Source organism: Tupaia chinensis, unplaced genomic scaffold (assembly GCF_000334495.1).
Source record: "Tupaia chinensis unplaced genomic scaffold, TupChi_1.0 Scaffold000097_1, whole genome shotgun sequence".
NCBI lineage: Eukaryota > Metazoa > Chordata > Mammalia > Scandentia > Tupaiidae > Tupaia > Tupaia belangeri.
Genome location: NW_006159559.1, coordinates 8,436,171 through 8,458,524, shown reverse-complemented (window position 1 = coordinate 8,458,524; position 22,354 = coordinate 8,436,171). Strand labels below are relative to the sequence as shown.

At 44.1% G+C, this 22,354-nt stretch overlaps 1 protein-coding gene across 1 annotated transcript in view; it reads right to left on the bottom strand.

Moving 5' to 3' along the window:
* Positions 1 to 22,248, bottom strand: part of NT5E (5'-nucleotidase ecto) — a 57,140-nt gene extending 34,892 nt beyond the window's left edge. The window contains exon 1 of the mRNA XM_006143373.2: positions 21,811 to 22,248. Coding sequence (XP_006143435.1) covers positions 21,811 to 22,146 — 336 coding nt within the window. The 5' untranslated portion in view covers positions 22,147 to 22,248. The remainder of the gene's footprint in view (positions 1 to 21,810) is intronic.
* Positions 22,249 to 22,354: the final 106 nt, after the last annotated feature.

Here is a 22,354-nt window from a genome sequence, read left to right as displayed (position 1 = left end):
TGGGGTGTGGGGGGGGGTGGGTGGTGGGGGGGCAGTGAGAGCATGCTGGAGGGGAGACAGCAGAGTGCTGGGGCAGAGGTAGATGCAACAGGACTGGGGCTGGCTGGGCATGAGAGGTGCGGGAGGGGAGAGGAGAGGGCTGCCCAGTGTGCCACTGCTGCTCCACGTGTTTCCAACACCTGGGATCATGTGTGTCCTCATGAGTGTCTCATTCAGGGTCACGGGGATACATGTCCTTCTCTGCTGGTGGTTAACCGAGCAGGGGACTCTAGGGTCAGTGAGTAGGGAGGGGCAGAGAGCTACGGGGAGAAATAGCAGGGGCCACCAGATTGCTGCAAATTCCATAAAGTGTCTCCTGGAAAAGGAAAGGGGAGAGGGGCCAGGCCTCTCCCCAATTGGCCCTCTTCTAGGCCGCTGCACGTTCATGGTGTCTATAACCCACTTTGCTTGTCTTAGCTAGGCAGGCTTGAAATGGAGAAGTGGGCAGTGGTCATCTCAACATTCGGAACAAGTCTAAATTTTCTGATAACATTGGGATAAAAATTCTGCTGCAGATCAAGGCAAACTCCCCAGTGATGCTCCGGGCTGGACAAACATGACCTCCTCACAGCTTTATTTATTTGGGAATGCTTATTTCCCAGTTGAGAAAGCAGGCTTTGTCCAAGGTGTGGCCTAATTGCTCTTGGCCTGAGGCTTTTTCAGCTTTCTGGACTTTGTGGCTTGCTTGCTTTTTGTGGCTGTTTCCTGCTAAAATTGTACCTCTGTGGCTGTTGTGTTCATCAGAGGTTTCAAAACAGAAACTCTTTACCAGTTTGGTACCTGAGGCCAGAGAGACTGTTTGTAACCTTGTTTCCCATTACAGCACATACAGAAAGTGACCATCCTTGTACAGAATTCGAGTCTGCAGACAGGGTCAGGGCTCAGCCTTGACCTTCGTTTCGTGCCAGCATCATCCCTTACCTGCTCTCCTAGCTGTGTTTTCATTTCTCTAAGGCTCACCCACAGGAGTGTTCTCGCCGTTCCTCCCATTCAACCACTTACTAAACACCAATGGGAGCATTTTCTTACTGCTGAACAGATTAAATAATTAAGTCGCAGCTGTTCCTAAGGATGTGCTTTGGGACAGAAACCCCATGAAGTTGGCATGCTGCCTGAGAGGACAGTGAGGCCAGGTAGGAGAGTTTCTGTTTTGTGAGGTTCTTTTCTCCTTTGAAGGTGGGTCGAATAGAGATGCAAGGAGTTGGAAAAAGACGCAAGGAACTCATGTCATGTTGTTTATTTGCTGAGTTTAGTGAGAGCTCTGTGAGCTCTTAGTTGTCTCATAAAACCCACAGCAGTGCTCACACGTGCTTCACCCTCTTGGAGCTTGTGGCACACATGAAGAACACTCTCAGAGCTCACAGCGCATGGAGCTGAGCCGGGCGAGCTGAGCCAAGGCCAAGCCACACCAAGGCCAAGCCATGCCAAGGCCATCAGGGCTCAGCAGCCTGAACCAAAGCCGAGCTGATCAAGGCTAGCTAGCTGGGCAGAGCAGGGCAGAGCAGGGCAGGGCAGCGTGACGCTAGCTGACCAGGCACCCCTTTCTCTAAAAGGGGCTGCAGACAATAGTGGCTCATTGCCCAAACCAAACTGTCACACATGTACACGCATGGTCCATTCAATGGCATAACACAGAAAAGTCATAGTTACATATTAAGTGTGCAAGCAGATACAACTAATAACATAAGTTGCTTACCCTGTGGCCTTCAAACATGATAAGATAGGAGGTGAGAACCCAGACTAAACCATCCTGACCCCATCTGCAATGCACTGTCTGACTGCTAAGAGCAGTTGCAGATTCCAGGTATGCTTGTTCGGGATCAAATGTGGTAAGGAACTAAGTCAGAGCACTTGTTCCTCTGAATTTAAAAGTGTTCTCTCCAGCATTTATTACTTGCTAAAAGTGGTTTGTTATTAAAATCCAATCAATAGGGGCTAGCTGGTGGCATGGTAGTTAAAGCAGCTGGACCCCACATGACTGATTGCATAGTCTGAACCCTAGACTCAGGATTTTGGGCAGGCGCGCACATGTGAGGCACATGTGCGTGCCTGCCCAAAATCCTGAGAGAAGAATGGGGAAGGGATTGTGGTGTGGTCATCCCCCTGGACGCTGCTTTCTCAACTCCCTCTCTCTCTGCCACTCTCTGGTGAGTTCACATGCAAAAACAAAACAAAACAAAACAAAAAGAAAAGCCAGTACATAAGTTCTGTGGTGCTAATTACTATCTTAGTTCAAGGATTGAAAATGATTTCATGTCAAGTACCATGCCTAGTTGATTAGCAATAACTCCCTGCAGGGCCAGAAAAAGAAAGATTCTGAGGGTAAGTCCAAACTCAGCGGGAAAGACTGACCTAATCAATGAACTGGCATCTGCCAGGGCCAGGGAAGGGGGAGGGGAGAGTCACATTATGACCTGCACACTTGTTGGCACTTCTGCTTGGGTGGGTTCTAGGTACTTTCCATTTCATTTGTTATCTAAAAGATGATAATTGACTGCTATTTGACATTCTTTTTAGGATATGTGAAATATGGAAATGTGATCACCTCGTAATTCGCTGAAGTTGGTTTTTTTTTTTTTTTGGAGAGGTTTTTGCTATAGGGCGCGTGCACTCTCCAGGAAGACAGAGAGAGAGACAGAAAGTGAGAAATCACCCCCCCAGGGGGGATGGTCATGCCATAACCCCTTCTCTTCCCAAGATCTTGGGCACCCATGCACACGCACTCAGTGTGAGGTTTGGGTCCGGAACTCGAACTGTGATTGACTACACGTGAGTCCAGAGACATAGCCATTACACCAACAGCTAGTCCCAGCTGAAGTTGTTTCTAAAGGAGGACATTACTTATCCCAAAAGGGAAAGTAGATTCTGCCCTGTATACAGAATTTGTATGAATTACAAGCCAAACTTCAGACACACATTTTCCCTCATTCCTCATGGCAGGGTATTTTTAATCATCAAAACAAGAAACTTGGCATCAAAAGTCTTTAAGTGTCTTCATTCTTCCATTGCTGATTCATACGACTTTCTGAGCTTTATCCCTGGTCAACAGAGGGTTTCTCCAAGGCGACTGGAGTTTTCCAAATTATCCACAGCAAATACAAACATTAGTTTCTACAGAAGATGGTGAAAACATCAGACTGTATCCCTCAGAATTCATTTTAAAATACCAACAAACTCGTGAATCACAGAAGAATCAAAATTCCATTTTTTCTTAACATTTTATTTTGTTCTTAGCTTTAAACAGAAGGCAACATTTCAGGTTTGAGGTCTGGGCTGGGCTGGACTGGGCTGGACTGGACTGGGCTGGGCTGGGCTGGACTGGGCTGGACTGGACTGGAGAATAAAAACAAGAGGGCCGAGGTAGTAAAAAATGCTCCAAATTAAGACAAGGAGCTTACACATGCCAGAGGAAAAACAGAGGTGTGTTGTATAAAATAAGTAAATAAAAAACCACAGGGAAGGAGAATTGACTTAAGAGCACTGACGAAGGAGAAAAGAATTTTCTTTTTAATCCACACAAATCGGTTGTGGTAATGTCAAAAAGCTGCTTCTCAGAGATCTGTGGCACATTTATCTACCTAGTCACGCTGGCTCATCTCATGGAAGACGGAGGTTGCAGTTAACCTCGTACGTGTAAGGGATAAGGACAGTTTTGTGGCTTATTCAGAGGAACGCCACTGCCGACCACTCCGTGACATTAAGCAACATCCTTAAGAGGGAAGGATTACAAATTATGTTTGGTTTGGTTGATACATTTCTGGTGCCATGAGAACCATGCCTATCCCTGCACACCTGGGTCAGGGCATGGTGGCCCTCACAGGTGAATGTGGCATCCTAGTGAATGGCAAAAAAGACTTGGGGTTCAGCTCAGCTCACCTGCACTTCAATGCTTGTTGAAAGAATGAATGAACGAGTACTGAACAGACAGCATTTCACGTTTTCCCAGTTGGGTCGAAAAAGTCTCCATACATGCAAATTATGAAAATCAGTGTTACATTTAGAATCAACTGCTTAACTAAGTGGAGTCCAGAAAGGTTTAACTATATCTCTGAGGGGAAAGGGGACTCTAACCAATGTTTGGAATATATATAGAACTAATGATTTAAGTGAGGAAAAAGAAATGTCAAGAGGATTTTCAAATTCTAGTTAGGTAACTGTAGAAAATACACACTGAAGGAGTTTACACAGCATCAGATGGAGTTACAAATAAAGTGCAGAATGTTGTCATTGTGACAACATGATGTGTTAGGGCTTTGGTTCCTCCCCTGTCTGCCTGAATCCAATCTCATAAAGCTTCCCTGTGGTCTAGCACAGAGGAAGGAGGAGGCCTGAGGCCACAGCCCTGGGTTGGAGCGCATTATTCCTCTCTCTGAGGCCTGGAAATCTATAACTCTCTAGACATTCACAGCTTCTATGGTCTGAACTCTAGAACTGATTACTAATTTTCTTTGCTTTCTAAAAATATCATTGTTGGGGCCATCAGGTGACACAGTGGTAAAGGTGCTAGACTCCCACATGGTCGACTATGGTTCCAGGCCTGGACTCAGTGGCTTGAAAATCATGCAAGGTACATATATATCTGAGAGGAAAATGGAGGGGAATGGATTGTGGCATGGCCAAGTGATTTTTCACTTTTTCTCTCTCTCTCTGTCTCTCTCTGGTGAGCATACCTACCCTATGACAAAAACCTAAAATAATAATAGTACCATTGCCATGAGGACCTCTTTCCTTTTAAAAAGTTTATTTATTTTATTATACACTACCTAGGCTGGGCTAGGAACATGCTCTGTTATTGAAGATAAAGTAATTCTGAGAATTTTCTAAGAGAGATATTATAAGCACTTGAATATAAAGTGACTTTTTTTTTTTTTGAGAGAGAGCTTTTTGTTATAAGGTGTGTGCACTCACCAGAAAGACAGAAATCACATACACACACACCTTGGCGGAGGGTGTTGGCCACACCACAATATCTTCTCTCTTCTCCTCCATTCTCCTCTCAGGATTTTAGGCACACAAGCCTGGTGTATTTTAAGCCCCCCAGGTCCGGGACTTGAACCATGGTCAACTATGTGGGAGTCCAGTGATATATCCATTACACCATCTGCTGGTATTATAAAGTGACTTTTTTCTTAGGGATTAGTTTTTGTGGGAGGAAAAGAAATCTATACTATTTCTTTCTTTAATGAGAGAGAGAGAGGTAGAGAGACAGAGAGAGAAAAAGAGTATCTCCAACAGGATTCTTACACTGTGATCCTGTTAGAGTAAGTAGGTAGATAGATATGAGCAGGAAGTCCCTAGATTCCCATGAAAAAGGCATCAACAATTCATCCATTGTTGTCAGGGATTACAGCCTGACACCTGGCACTAATAGGGGGAAGCTTATCTGACTCCTAACTGCCTGCACTGCCATTAGGAGACCTGAAGAATGTAACTTTCCTCCCCTCCCACCGCAGCGACTGTGCACACTGCTGCTCTCCTGGCTCCTTGACCAATATGTGACCTCACTCTGGAGACATTAGGCTGCTGTGGGCAAAATCATCCCTATGTTCATGTTCATACCTTCAAAAGTCTACACTGGGCATGCATGTGACTTCCCTCTCCTGGGCACTGGACTTCCCCTTACCAGGCAGGAAATACACAAGCACAACAAAAGCCCCACAAAAACAAACAATGGAGTTGGCTATGGTGGTGGACTGCCACTCCTGAATATTCATGATGAGGTCAGGCAATAAAAGAAAGGCCTCACTCCCCTCTGGGTGTAGATACACCTAACAATGTACCCAAAAACTTAACCAGTACACCTAGTAACTTACACACTGGGCCCTCTCGTGGCATACTAGTTAAAGCTTATCTTTTTCATGCTTTTCTCCTGGCTGCAGCTTCATTTATATTTGGGAATAGGTCTCTAATTTTAGAGATCTGGGCCTAAAAACTGAGCATTCCATCCCCACACTTCCTTTTAACAATCCTGCTCCCAGCCTCAGTCAGCCAGGACCACGGGTATGTGCGCAATGCGCAGTGTGCACAGAGAGCCCTTAAGACATGAACCCAGTGAGTTAGACCCCACCCGTAGGTGGATAGAGTGAGGACCGCCAGAGAGAAAATCATTTTTTTTTCTTTTCAAGAGAAAAAGGAATTTATTGGGAGAAAGAGCATGGTTTGAATCCCGGACCTGGTGGCTTGCTTTCTCACTTTCTCTCTCTCCCTCTGTATGTGTGTGTATGTTTGTCTCTCTCTCTGGTCAAATTAAAAAAATAAAATGAATGAATAAATAAAATAATTCTTTAAAAAAAATAAAGAACACTCGGGGGTCTGAAGCCAGAGGTGCTTCAGCCCACCCTACCAAGGAGAGGAGACGTGATGCATTTATATGGGAGGGATGGAGAAGGAGGGTCACAAGAATGGTGGGTACTTTGATCAGCTTATTTGCCACTGTGACCTTATCAGCCCATCTGTGTGTGTCAGCTGCCAGTAAGAGAGGGCTCTGGCTGGAGGATTCTGGCCAAAGGTCTCTGCCACCATCTTTCTATAGTCTGAAGGGATATTACCTAAAGGCCATTCAGGGGCTGATCTAATGTATCCAGCCTTTATCTTTTATTAAAAATCATGGGACAAGGGTGGGACAAGGTGATGGTCAGTCTTCTGGAACTGCTTCATGCTGGGAAAGGGCACTGTCTTTTAGGGTGATGGGGTAGGGTGTGGGTTCTCTGGAGACAGGCGTGACTATTGTACCCTCTGGAGCAGCAAGATATTTACAGCCTGTGATGACATCATTATGTTTTCTTCTTTATAGTTTGATTAAAACACAAAGTAAATTTTTTTCTTTATTCGTGATAGATAACACATGCATGCTTGTCAGAGTAACAGAAAGAGAGAGAGAGAGGCACGCCCTCCACAGGGTCTTATTAGTGCCATCTTTTTTCTCTAGTCCTCCAGCCCATTGGCTCTTGAGCATTTGTATGTGTGCTTGATGTGTTTCCAGCTGACTGGGCCAGGGATTTGAGACCCAGTCATCATGTGGGATCTAGCTTCTCTCGAAAAGCATGTTATTGATGAGCCATGGAGCTGGCCTGCCCTGGCTGGTCTTGTTCACTATCCTTAGTACTTAGCGCAGAACCCACCACATGGTGGTACTCCATGAATATTTGGACATTGAATAAATAAAGAACAAATGAATAAAGAAGAAGAACTAAGAGAGGTGTCAAGTAAATTTAGACATGTATGTAAAATCAAGCACAGAGACAAACCAAGCTATACTGGCAGATTAGAAGCAAGAGAGAGGTCTAGGCAAGGGCTGAGATATGGAGAAGTGACATACAACAGGACACCCTCTCCACTTCTCTCACCTCAGAGATGAGGAAATTGCTGCTGAACTCATGAAGCTAAGGAATGGAAGAGCCAAGAAGTAAAACTGAGTGTCCTGATAATGCATTTAAAGCCCTCTTCACCACTGTCTGCCACAGCCCTGTAAAGGCCAATTGTGTTCAGTAAGCCCAGGAAAAGCCTTTAGAATGCCTTTTCAGGGCTTGATCTACCAGGCTTCAGTCATCAGGGGGTAGATGTAAGTAGAAGGATCCGCACCCCTGTGTAGTAGCGTCAAAGTCTGACGACTCTCCCTGTGCCCTGTGCTTGAACTCTTAGTCATGTTTTGATTACATCCTCTCCTGAACCACCCCTTCCAAGAGAAGGTGAGCACATCCAGCACTTATTGACCCCTTATCTTGGGTTGGCACTATACTAAGCATTTTACCCCGCATTATCATCTCTTCTAAACCCCATGACAACCTATGGAGTGGAGACTACTATTATGTATTGATCAGAGTTTTCCAGAGAAAGACAACCAAAAGAATAAATATATGTAAAAGAGAGGGTTTATTATAAGAAGTATCTCACATGATCACAAAGCAGAGAAGTCCAAAAATAAGCTGTCTACAGGCTGAAGAAACAGTGAGAAAATTTTGAACCAGGGAAGCCAACAGTGTAGCTAGCTCCCAGACTGAGATCAAGGGCCTGAGCACCCTCAGGAGGCTGCTGGTACAAGTACATAGTCCAAAAGTTAAAGAACTTGGAGTCTGTCTGGCCAGAGGGGTGTGGAGACTGGGTGGTGGTGGGACCCAAACACAGTCAAACATGGAGTTGTAGAGTAGGAATGGATTGGGCATATGTGCCAGCAGCAAGAAGAGAACACATATCATGCTCTGAAAGGAAGAACAGAGAGAAGAAACAGAATTCCACCCTTCCTCTGTCCCTCTTGGGTCCTCTGCTGATTAAAGATCTCTCCCACATTGAAGGTGGGTTTTTCTCAGGCCACTGACTCACACATCAATTTTTTATAGAAACATTCTCACAGGTCCACTTAGGAATAGTGCTTCATCAACCGCTTAGCACCTGCCAAACAAGTCAAGTTGACACCCAAAATTAACCATCACTCATCACATACCTTATACACTCGGAAAGGGAAGCTTTATGAGATTCAATAATCCATAGATTCTAAGTAGGATGGAGAGGACTTAATCCTAGACAATTTCACCCACAAGTTTATCTATCCTCTGAGCCTTATAGTACTTGTCTATAGAAACCAGTTCCGGTGTGTTTTAGTCCATGTTTTGCTGCTATAACAGAACACCACAGGTTGAGTAATTTATAAAGAATATAAGTTTATTTTGGCTCATGGTTCTAGAGAAAGTCCAGGAAAATGGTGCTGACGTCTGGCAAGTATCATCCTCTGGTGGAGGGCATCACACAGTGAGCAAGTGCACATGAGAGAGAGAGAGAGCAAATAGGGGCTAGACTTACCCTTTTCTTGATTGTAGCCCGTTCCTGCTATAACTAACCTATTCCCATGATAAGAACATTAATCCATTCATGATGTAAGGCTCTCATGACCCAATCACCTCTTCTTTATTATTTTTTTTTTAAGAAAGATTTTGCTATAGGGCACGAGCACTCATTGGAGATACAGAGACAGAAAGGAAGAAATCACCCCCATGGGGGACAGCCATGATACAATCCCTTCTCCTCTATCCTCCTCTTGGGATTTTGGGCATGGACACACATGCGCCCAGCATGAGTTTAAGCCACCAGGTCAGGATTCAAAATACAGTTGATTACATGGGAGTCCAGTGGGATATCCATTATGCCAACTGCTGGTTCTCCAAATAGCCTCTTAAAGGTCCCACCTCTTCATTCCATCATGATGCAACTGGAATTTTACATCTGTTTTGACAGAGACATTTGAACCATAGCATTCTGGTTCCTTCAAACTCATGTCTTCTGTACATACAAAATACATTTATTCCATCCTAATAACACTCAAAGTTTTAACTTGTTCCAGCATCAAATCGAAAGTCCAAAGTCTCTTCTAAATCAGGTGTGAGTGAGACTCAGGCATGATTCATTTTGAGGCAAATTACTTCCCAGTTGTGAGCCTGTCAAATCAAACAAGTTATCTACTTCCAAAATATAATAGTGGGACAGGTATAACAGGATAGATATTCCTATTCCACAAGGGAAAAATAGACAATAAAAAAGAAGTGACTGGTCCTGATTAAGTCCAAAATCCAATTGGGAAAATAACATTACATTTTAAAGATGGTGCATAATCTCTTTTGACTCCACCTCTCTCAACCTGAGAACACTGAGGTGGGGGTTGAGTCTTCCCAAATCCAAGGTAGTCCTGCCCCTTACGGATTTGCCAGGCTTAGCCCATGCAGCAACTTTCACAAGTTAGAGACTCATTCCTGCAGCTCTCTTAGGCTGGAGTTGCATGCTGGAAACTCCATAGTTCCATGGTTTTTGGAATGGCCTCACTTTTATACTCCAGGAGGCATCGCCCTAGTGAGAACTTTTTGAGGTGGTTCTATTCCTACAGTAGGTTTCTACCTGGGCCCGTAAGTTATCCATGATATCCTTTGAAAATCCAACTGAAGGAAGCCATGTCTCTACAGCTTTTGCATTCTGCAAGCTTGCAGTCCTAATGCCATATGGATGGTGCCAAGGTTTACTACTGGTGTCCTCTGGAATGGTGGACTGAGCCACATCTTGGCCCACCAAGCCATAGGTTGGGCAGTTGCTAGACACTACTCTGGAATTCAAGAAGCAGATTTCTTTCTTTCTTTCTTTCTTTCTTTCTTTCTTTCTTTCTTTTCTTTTCTTTTCTTTTCTTTTTTTTTTTTTTTTTTTTTTTTTTTTTTTTTTGCCATAGGGCACATGTGCTGGCCAGACAGACAGAGAGAGACAGAGAGACAGAAAGCGAGAAATCACCCCCCAGGGGGGAAGGCCATGCCGCAATCTCTTCTCCTCCATTCTCCTCTCGGGATCTTGGGCAAGCACACATGCCTGGCATGAGTTTTAAGCCACTGGGTCTGGGACTCGAACCGCGGTCGACTACATGGGAGTCCAGCGACATAGCCATTACGCTAACTGCTGGTCCCAAGAAGCAGATTTCTAAGCTGACCTGGGCAGTGAGACCATGGAGAACTTCCCGGGTCTGCCCTCAAAAATCATTCCGTTCTCCTAGAGTTCTGGCCTTATAATGGGAGGGGCAGCCTCAAAAAACTTTGAAATGTTTACAAGGTCTTGATGAATAGCAAATGGCTTCTTTCTATCCATAGTAAATGCCTTAGCAAATGGTCACTTGGCCACACCTTCAGTTCATGCTCATGAACATACTTTAAAAAAATTCTTTCATGGTCATAGATATTCCAAATCCCTCTATTTCGCTGTCTTTTTAATGATAAATTCCCTCTTTAAGTCATTCATTTCTTCTCACATCTCTTTATGTAGTTAAAAATAGCCATGCAGCAACCCAAATGCTCTTTTTAGATATTTCTTCTGCCAGGTATCTAGTTCATTGCTCTTTAAGTTCTACATTCTACTCATGACTGCTAAGTAGTCTCTAAGAAGAATTAGAGTTTCCCTAAAGCCTAAAGCCCTCCTCTTCTTCTGAGCCCTCACCAGAATTGCCCTTAATAGTCTGTTCATGGCAATATAGGCTTTTCTTTTCTTAAATTATATTTATTTATTTTATGATGCAAAAATTATGAAATGTGTGTGTGTGTGTGTGTGTGTGTGTGTGTGTTTAAAGAGGTTTTTGCTATAGGGCACATGTGCTCACCAGAGAGACAGAGAAACTGAAAGCGAGAAATCACCCCCCTCAAGGGAGATGGCCACGCCACAATCACTTCTATTCCATTCTCTTCTTGGGATCTTGGGCACACATGCACACATGCCCAGCATGAGTTTAAGCCACTGGGTCTGGGACTCGAACCACGGTCAACTACGTGGGAGTCCAGCGACATAGCCATTACACCATCTGCTGGTCCTCAGAATGTGTCCCCCTCCCCCAAATAGAGAACTTCTCATTCCGTCTGTTAAATGTTTCTTCCCTTTGCCCCTCTCATGCTGCCTTTACAACTCACTCTCACCCAATCCCCTCCCTTGCAGTCTCTGGTATCTACACTTACCTTCTATGTTATCATATCTTCGGACTCTTTCAATTTCTGCCATAGAGTACAGACATTTGGTACATATTAAGTGAGGATACACAGTGTATCTCTTTCAAAATCTGGCTGACTTTGCTTAACATTAAGCCTTCTATATTCATCCACTTTGAAACAAATGATGGGGTCTTACTGTTTCTTATGGCTGAGTAGTATTCCATAATATATATTTGCCACAGTTTTTCAACTCGGTCATCAGTTTTTGGACACTTAGGTTGATTCCACGTCTTAGCAGTTGTGAATAATGCTGCAGTAAACATGGATGTGCAAGTGTCTATCTGACTGCTTTCCTATCCTTTGGGTAAATACCAAGGAGTGGTAGTTCTATTTGTAGGTTTTTGAGGAACCTCCATATTGTTTTCCACATAAATTGTACTAATTTACATTCCCACTAGCAGTGTAAGATTCTTTTTAGCCCAGCCTTGCCAGCACTTGTTGTTCTTTATTTTTTTGATCCTACTCATTCTAACTGGCATTAATTGGTATCTTATTATGGTTTTAATTTGCACTTCCCTTATGACAAGAGACTTTGAACATTTTTTCATATGCCTTTTGGTCATTTGTAAGTCTTCCTTGGAGAGTTGTCTATTCAGCTCATTTGTCCATTTTTAATTGGATTATTCATTTTTCTAATGGGTGAGTTGCTTGAGTTCATTCCCCATGTATTCTGGTTATCAGATGCCAATCAAGAGTCCTGGGCCACCTGTACTAACTGATGAGCTATAACCTGGAAGTTCCTATGCTCATCCTCAGGTTTGATAAATAGTTAGAATTCAGAAAGCACTTGACTTCACTAGTTTGTTATAAAGGTTCCAACTGAGGAACAGCCAAATGGAAGAGTTGCAGAGGGCAATGTTTCTTGATGTGGCAGAGTTCCCATGATTTTTCCAGGAGTATAAATTTCTCAGCACCTCAATATGTTCACCAGCTTGGGAAGCTCTCTAAACCTGGCTATTCAGGGATTTTCCTGGAGGCTTCACTATGAAAGCATGATTTATTAAATCATTGACTATTGGTGACTGAATTCCTCCCGGGAGGCAGGAGAGGTGAAATAGAATGTTCCAACTCTCTAATCATGGCTTGGTCTTTCTGGTGAACAGCCCACTTCCTGAAACTATTTTGGAGCCCTCAGCAACCAGTCATTTCATTAACATACAAAGGTATACAAGGAAAAGCAAACATTTTTCCCCCTCTACTCTTACATTCAGCAGAGACTACTTCTGTGGCCAGAAGTGTGTGGGCTTTCCCCAACACACTAAGCAATTATCTAGAGAACACCAACTGAGTATCCTGTAATTCAGTTGTCACACTGTCTCGAGATAGTATTGGACCCGCAAGTTAAAGGCTCAGGCCCACGAGACGCCCCCCCTCACCTCAGATGCCAGTCGCAAGCCTTAAGTTGTGGCCTGCGCTTCTAATCAACTGGCTATAAATTAGAAGTTCTCAATATCCCTTTCTTGGCTTCAATTAATTTGCTAAGAGAACTCAAACAACTCAGAGAAACACTTTCTTACACTAGCCAGTTTATCATAAAATATATTACAAAGGATACAAAAGGGTTGTTTTGTTTGTTTGTTTGTTTGTTTTGAGAGATTTTTGCTATAGGGCACATGCACTTGCCAGACATACAGAGAGACAGAAATCAAGAAATCACCCCCTGGGGGGAGGGCTATGCCTCAATCTCTTCTCCTCCAGTCTCCTCTTGGAATTTTGGGCACAGGCACACGTGCATCCGACGTGAGTTTAAGCGGTCAGATCTGAAACTCAAACTGGGGTCATCTATGTGGAAGTTTGGCAACGTAACCATTACACCATCTGCTGGTCCACAAAGGATGCAAATGAATGGTTGGAGGAAGAGATGGATAGGTGAAGGTATTGGCGTGGGGGAGAGGTGTTAGGGAACAAATATGTGGCATTTCCATGCTCTTTCTGGTCACATGTATTTAGCAACTCATCAAATTTTGTTTAAGAGTTTTTATAACCTTGATCTCCAGCTGGACCTCACTTTCCTGGAGGTTGGTAGAGGGGCTGAAAGTTTCAACTCTTATCCTTTAATCAATTGGTCTTTCTGGTCACTAGTTTTATTTTGAGGCTATCTAGGGACCTCGCCCTGTCGCCCTAAGTAGCATAACTCATATCATCAAAGGGGCGTATTCTGAATAAAAAGATACTTCTTCTATCACTTCAAATTCCTAGGGTTGGAGGAGCTCTGTAATAAGAACCGAGGACCATGACAAAATGTAATCGCCTTCTACTTAGAACCCCATGGCTCCCTGTGACAACAAAGCCCCAGCTTCTAAGGTGGCCTTTACAATTTATGCAACCTCATCTCCTACGGTTCCTGCTACTTCCCTCTGGCCCAGGCCAGTCCATCCTATGGATTTCTGCGTCTTCACCTTTCCCCGATCCTTCTGCCCTTTCACTAAATTGAAACATTTCATTGAATCAAAACATTTCTTAGGACTCTAGTCATTCAGAGATGTATGAAACCTCAAAGGATAGTATTGGACCCGCAAGTTAAAGGCTCAGGCCCACGAGACGCCCCCCCTCACCTCAGATGCCAGTCGCAAGCCTTAAGTTGTGGCCTGCGCTTCTAATCAACTGGCTATAAATTAGAAGTTCTCAATATCCCTTTCTTGGCTTCAATTAATTTGCTAAGAGAACTCAAACAACTCAGAGAAACACTTTCTTACACTAGCCAGTTTATCATAAAATATATTACAAAGGATACAAAAGGGTTGTTTTGTTTGTTTGTTTGTTTGTTTTGAGAGATTTTTGCTATAGGGCACATGCACTTGCCAGACATACAGAGAGACAGAAATCAAGAAATCACCCCCTGGGGGGAGGGCTATGCCTCAATCTCTTCTCCTCCAGTCTCCTCTTGGAATTTTGGGCACAGGCACACGTGCATCCGACGTGAGTTTAAGCGGTCAGATCTGAAACTCAAACTGGGGTCATCTATGTGGAAGTTTGGCAACGTAACCATTACACCATCTGCTGGTCCACAAAGGATGCAAATGAATGGTTGGAGGAAGAGATGGATAGGTGAAGGTATTGGCGTGGGGGAGAGGTGTTAGGGAACAAATATGTGGCATTTCCATGCTCTTTCTGGTCACATGTATTTAGCAACTCATCAAATTTTGTTTAAGAGTTTTTATAACCTTGATCTCCAGCTGGACCTCACTTTCCTGGAGGTTGGTAGAGGGGCTGAAAGTTTCAACTCTTATCCTTTAATCAATTGGTCTTTCTGGTCACTAGTTTTATTTTGAGGCTATCTAGGGACCTCGCCCTGTCGCCCTAAGTAGCATAACTCATATCATCAAAGGGGCGTATTCTGAATAAAAAGATACTTCTTCTATCACTTCAAATTCCTAGGGTTGGAGGAGCTCTGTAATAAGAACCGAGGACCATGACAAAATGTAATCGCCTTCTACTTAGAACCCCATGGCTCCCTGTGACAACAAAGCCCCAGCTTCTAAGGTGGCCTTTACAATTTATGCAACCTCATCTCCTACGGTTCCTGCTACTTCCCTCTGGCCCAGGCCAGTCCATCCTATGGATTTCTGCGTCTTCACCTTTCCCCGATCCTTCTGCCCTTTCACTAAATTGAAACATTTCATTGAATCAAAACATTTCTTAGGACTCTAGTCATTCAGAGATGTATGAAACCTCAAAGATAAGCTGGTTCAACCTTCTTATTTTATAGATGATGAACTGGTGACCCCGAGAAGTGAAGGGCATAGCCACAGATTATTGACTGATCTCCTAAAAGAAGAGAAAACAGTAGCAATCTTTGAATTTCTGGTGAGAAATGTTGGAGATGGTAAGGTACAAATTAGCAAATTTCAAAATTATGGAAACTTTCAAAAAGCACAAACCACAAGAAGAAAATTTGACTAAACAAAATGAAGGATTTCTATTCAATGAACAAACACCATGAGCAAAAATTAACAGATGTAACACCGTCAGAAGATATTTTCAATGTTTAAGATATTTTCAATGATTATAGGTCAATACCTAGAACTCCTGAAGTCAAGAAAAATATAGAAAAAAAGGTAAAAAGCAAGGATGTGAACAATTAAGGAAGAGGAAACCCCCCAAAATTAACAAATAAGTCAGAAGATGTCCAAAGTCACTAGTTATTAGAAAAACATAAGATAAAACAACAATGTGATGTCACATCACACCTACTGGAAACCTGGGTAGTGCTATCACTTAAAGGGATTCCATGTCCTGCTTGGGGGTGACTGCAGGGGACATGGGAGAGAACAACGGAAGAAGGGAGCCAGTCATCCAGGAAAGCAACTTGAAAGTCCTTAGTCCTGAGCACTCAAATGCTGAGATTAGCAATTCTGCTCTTTGGCATGGATCCCAAAGAAATCCTCATGTGGGACCTGCCTGAGGATGTGGTAGGCCCTATATACTGAACTCTCTTTCCCCTTCCCCCTTCACTTTATTTCTTTCTTTGAGACATAGCCACAGGTCCAGTTAGGCCTCATAAACATCTCACAACCATTCCAATACTTTGTGAAATTAGCTTGTCGCTGGGGCTTTTCTGGGGGTATGTGCCCCTCTCCCACGCCAACATCTTAAGATGAGAGGCAATAAATTAGTGTACAAACAATAATGTGATTGAATGTATAAAAGAAAATGAAATGAAAAAAAAGGAAAATAAATAAAATAATAATAAAATTAAATACAAATAATTTTTTTAAAAATTAGTGTACAAATTCTGGAGGTTCTATTAATCAATAGCCTGACCTTTTATTGTAAATCTTCAACACTGTAGAAACCAGACCCCCTACCTTGGAGACGGGGCATACACAGACCTTACAGGTGATCTGTGTACTCTTTGACTATAATGTACATAACCTAAGCCTGTCCTCCCTGATGGTATACCATTCTCTGCCCAGCCATCAAGTAGAGCATTCTGTCCTGTCTGTAAGTAACTAAGCTCATACCTTCCCCTGTTGGACCACCATGTATGTTCTTTGCAATCAGTAAATATAACAGGCAAGCCCTCTCAGATTGAAGGTTCCCCCAGTAAGCTATGGGGAGACTGCCATAGCATATATGAGCATATAAAAGTTCTGCAAATACACACAGAAACAAAACCATACACATCAACCATCAGAATGGCCTCTTAGCCTCTTAGGGAGGTGGGAGATGGGCCATTCTGTTTTACTAAACTATCCCATGGGTTCATTAGAGGTCTCCATCCTGGCTGCTGGCTCAGGTGTTTGGGAACAATTTGCGAAGCCAAGACTGCAGTCTTTTGGAAAGAAAGTGGGCTTGCCTGCCTGGAGCTCAGAAGCAAGGGCTGAGTAAAGAGGAGGTCACCCTTCAGGGAAACCTGAGACACCTGCTCAGAGCTCTCTTCCTTCCAGCCTGTCTTGGTGGCTGGTGAGAATCCCACCTCGGGAGATGAATCTCTTTGGTTTGTGTTGTGGGAAGATGTCATAAATCTACTCAATATGTAGATACTAAGAACAGCTTAGATGATAAGACTTGGGAAATAAGGAGGGAGGGAGGTGAAGTATAGACAGGGCTGGGCTGTCAGAACTACGTAAACTGACAGATGCAAAATGCAAACCTACTTCCCGCCCCATACACAGAACTTAGCATGAGCCAGCAGGGGCTAGAGAGTTTCACATTTGTTGCTGACTAAATCCTACATGTTGTCCCTCCTGTTTTACAGTTAAGGAACTCAAGGCTAAGAGAAAATACCCAGGCGAAGTGTGTATCATTGGTGCATCTACTCAGCTTCCTCTTGCCTCAGGGGATGCCAGTCATTCCACTCTGACAGCTATACCAGTTAGATGCTTTTATAGTCCTTTCCTCAGTTTTTTTTTGCTTATAGCTGGGTCCCAGGGCTTTCCAGGCTCACCCTGGAGCTCCACAACTGTTGGGACTGCTCCAGCTGTTCTCATTGGGATATGGCAGGTCTAGATAATCTACATTCCTCTGAGCAAGGCTCCTACTCTAGGGAACTCCAGGGCTCATGCTAGAGTCTAGGGTCTTCTCTTTGTCCCTCACACCCTCGAATCCTTAGATATCGCTCCTCTAAACTAGGCCCAGTTTCCAGTAACTGGAGATGTGCCTCATAGCTGTTTTTCACCCTGATCTGAACCTCCAGCATCCTGAGAATCAAGACATGGCAGGTGGTTGTGGTGAGGGAACCTTTACTGCAGAACAACAATGAATTCCCTGAGGGTTGGTATGATAGAAGCAAAATGACAATGAAAAATCACTGTAGAGCCATCAGGTGGTATGCTAATTAAATTGCTGTTCTCCTACATGACTGACCACAGTTTGAGTCCCAGACCCGGTGGCTCGAAAATCACACTGGGGGTGTGTGTGTGCATGCCCCAAATCCTAGGAGGAGAATGGAGAAGAAGGGATTGTGGTGTGGCCATCCCCCCGGGAGGGAACTTCTCACTTTTCCACTCATTGTCTCTTTCTCTCTCTCTTTCGAGTGTATGCACACTATGTCAAAAAACTAAAAAAAAGAAGGAGGGGGTGCAGGAGGGAGGGAATCAAAGGGGAAAAAAGGCAAAACATTTAATGAATACAAAAATGGAAAATCATCTGTTGATGATAATGTATATGGTAGTATCTTTGACTGGACCAGTATGCAGTGTATTTGTGCTGGGAAAGGTCACTGCATATCCTGTAAAGATGAATATTCATTAAATGTAAAAAGGAAAATTAATAAATATCATTTTGAAGTCTAAAAAAAAAAAGAAAAATCACTGTAAGACAGGAATGCACAGAGCTTTATCACATGCTGTAGCACTACAAGAGCTAGCATTTTATGCAGGTCAAATCATGTTTGTGAAACTCCCAACTGGACAACGGGTCCTGATGAGATGTGATCAGGAACATGGCCACCAACCTTCCATCTGATCTCCTTCCCTCTTTATCCACTGCCAACATCAGGGAAGTAGCCTATTTTTCCTCAGGCTCCAGTTCAATTACTTTGAGCAAAATGTGAAAGAAAGTAATTATGTCAACAAAAAGGATTCTACATGTTCATGGAGGAGATGGGCTGTAACTTGCTGTCAGTTGCCCCAGCCTCACCCAGATGTCCTGTCATAAACATTGATCTGAGGAATAACACTGAGTTCAATCTGACTTAAAGAGAGCAATATTATTAGCAGGGAAAACTAAGAATTGTTCATATTTTTCCATCAAACATAGGGTATACAACTGTGCAGAAAAGGGTGTCACAAAAAGAAAAGTTAACCAACTTGTGGTTTATATGTGAAATCAAAACAAACTCACACCAAGTGTATCCTGCTCTTCTAGGAGGATGTGCAGATGTAGGCCAGTAACAACTTGATTTTGTAAATATTTATTTTGCCATTACTGTGTGCAAAGCATCAGGCAGGCTGAGTTGTGGAGATATCAATGCTAAGAGACCACAGAATTCTTGAGACCCACAGTGTTACTTGGAATTCAATGCTGGTGAGCTGTGCCCCAACGCCCATGAACTCTGAGGGCTCAGGGGTGTGTTTAAATTGCTGCTGCTGATCATCCCTGATCATCTCAAAACCAACAATCAGCATGAATGGAGTTCTTTCTCTCAGCTCTCTCAAATCAGATTTCTTGTTGGGAGGGGGCACAACAAACCCAAACTGTAGCCTTTTATTATCTTTTCCTGTTCTTTTTATAAGTTTCAAGAGGAGGAAATGCTACAACATTGTTCTTTTCTGATCCTTGAACTCATCTCAACAAAGTGTACTCTTGGCCTTCTGTATCCCAGCCTGGACCATGCCTCTCTTTCTTTTCCACACACAGGGACTAAACAGTTTACTCTGGACCCCTGCTCTGTTCTTCCTTTTCCAAAGTTCCTAAATTTTCAATTTTAAGTATATTTTAATTTATTTTTTCCATTAGCGAGACAAAGAAACAACTGCCAACAAGGTCCTCATGTCACAATCCAGCTCCAGCTCTACCCAGCCCTGGATCATGGGCATGAGCAGGCCGGGCATATTCAGGGAGGTCTCTGGAAGCAGACGGGAGCCTTTCCATGTGGGTCGGCCTTGAAGAGCATGGCAATTTATGGCTGGACCACTTTCCAGCCCCAAAGTTTCTTGTCCCCAGTTTCTCTACAATTTTGCTGAACCCCTTTATGCTAGGCTTGGGGTGATGGTTTGATTTTTTTAAAAAATGCTACCACATATGCATCTGGGTTATTTATTACGGTTTAACCCATCTCTGGCCCCTTTCAATAATTTAGTTCAGCAAGGCATTTAACAACATTTGGGAGCTGAACTCAACTCCTATGTTTTATGAGCCTCTGTCACTTAAATTGGACATTGTTCCTAAGTCTTAGTTGCCAACCTAATTTTACTGCATCTTCCTTCCTTCCTTCCTTCCTTCCTTCCTTCTTTCTTTCTTTCTTTCTTTCTTTCTTTCTCTCTTTTTCTTTCTTTCTTTCTTTCTTTCTTTCTTTCTCTCTTTTTCTTTCTTTCTTTCTTTCTTTCTTTCTTTCTCTCTTTTTCTTTCTTTCTTTCTTTCTTTCTTTCTTTCTCTCTTTTTCTTTCTTTCTTTCTTTCTTTCTTTCTTTCTTTCTTTTTCTTTCTCTCTCTCTCTCTTCTTCTCTTTCTCTCTTTTCTTCTTTCTTTTTCTTTCATCTCTCTCTCCTCTTTGTAGTAGAGTTTTTTTGCCTTAGGGTGCATGTGCTTGCTGGAGAGAGACAGACACAGTGAGAGGGAAAGTGAGAACTCTCTCCCCTCCTCCCGCCCTTAGTGGGATGGGCATGATGCAATCCCTTCTCCTCCTGGGATCTTGGGAAAACACATACATGCACGTGGCATAATTTTGAAGCCATTGGGTTGGGAACTCGAACCACAGCAGGCCATGCGGGAGTCCAGTGACATAACTGCTATGCTACCTACTGGCCTCTACTGGAATTATTTTAAACCCCAGGTTTTGGGGCCAGCACGTGGTGTAGTGGTTAAGGCTTTGGACTCCCACATGATCCACCTTGGTCCCCGTCCTGGACCTGGAGGCTTGTTTTCTCACTTTCTCTCTCTTTGCCTCTCTTTGGAGAGCAACTATGCCATATAGCAAATTAAATAATAATAATGATAAGAATAAATAAAATTAAATAAATGATACTAAAAAATAAACTGCAGGGTTTCAGCATTTTGAACCTCTGAAGTTTCTTTCTTTCTTTTTAAAAATCGATACTGAGGGACCAGCAGGTGGAGCTGTAATTAAAGGTGCTGGACTCCCACATGGCTGACCTGGCAGCTTGCTTTCCCACTTTCTAGTCCTGGACCTGGTGGCTTGAAACTCATACCAGGCGCACGTGCATATGTGCCCCAAATCCTAGGAGGAGAATGGAGGAGAAGGGATTGTGACATGGTGATTTCTCACTTTCCCTTTCACTGTCTCTCTCTGTCTCTTCTGTAAGCTCATGTGACCTTCGCAAAAATCTTAAACAAACAAACAAAGCAAACAAAAAAAACTATACTGAAGGGCCAGCAGGTGGCATGGTGGTGAAGGCGCTAAACTCCTACATGGCTTACTGTGGTTTGAGTCCCAGACCTGACAGCTTGCTTTCTCACTTTCTCTTTCTCTCTCTGTGTGTCTCTCTGGTTAGTGCACATTTAAAAATAATAATATTAATAATAAATTGAATAAAAAACTATACTGAACTGTTTGGTAATAAGAGCTAGCATTTATAGAGACCAAACTATGTGCAGAGAATGCTTTGAGGTAGACACAACTAGTATTACCATTTTTAGATGGGGTGGAATTTACAGAGAGTAAATGACTTACTCAAGGTCACACACAAGGTAGTTGAGCCGAGAATTATGCTCATTTGAGTAGAGGGATCTGGTGTTCATTCTTATCTGCTATCTCCCTTTCTTAGGATGGGTGGCCTGGATAGTTTATTCAGCTTCTTGAGCTTCAGTTTCCTTTTCAATAAAACGGATAAAGCTTTCTTGGAGAGATGCTGAGGGGCCTGTCAATCCCTAGCACTCATAAATTAATGCTCTGTTGCCCCCAGGCTGATCAGCAGGGCTGATTCCCGCTCCTCTAAGGTCGCCCATTCTCTAGTGGGGCGTCCAGTAGCATCCTTTTAAGACAAATCGTCCAAGGGATTACTATGGCTACATCCACCTGGCACACTGGCCAGCCTCGCTTTACCTGCGCACCTCTGCGCCCTGGTCTTAGACTTACAAAGCCCAGCTATCCGCGCTTCCCTCTCTGACCCGGACCCCGACCCAAGCCCCCGCGGGAGCTCCCCACTTACCATGGCATCGTAGCGCAGGGCGTTCATGAAGTGCGCCACCTCGATGCCCTTGTACACGGTGAACCAGATAGTGCCCTGGTACTGGTCGCCGGCGTCGAGCAGCAGCACGTTGGGCTCTGCGCGCCGGATCTGCTGCACCTTGGTGAAGAGCCGCGCCACGCCGCCGACGCAGCGGCTGGCATTGACGCACTTGCTGGAGTCCTCGCTGGTCTGCTCCAGCCGGCTGTGCACGTCGTTGGTGTGCAGGATCGTCAGTTCCCAGGCGCCAGCCGCGGACCAGAGCAGCGCGCCCAGCGTGAGAAGCAGCGCCGAGGCTCGCCCGGCTCGGGGACACATGACTGCGGCACGCGGAGCGGGCGCCAGTGCGGGGAGCGAGGCGAGCGCCGGCGAGTGCGGGCTCGTTGGCCCCGGCCGAGGCTGGGCGCCCTGACCGGAGGGGCGGAGTCGGAGCCGGGGCCGTGGTGGGCTGTCCTTCAGCGCCCAGGCCCGCCCGGCGGCTTAGGCGCACGCCCGCGCTGTCACACGATCCGAATGTGGCGGGGGG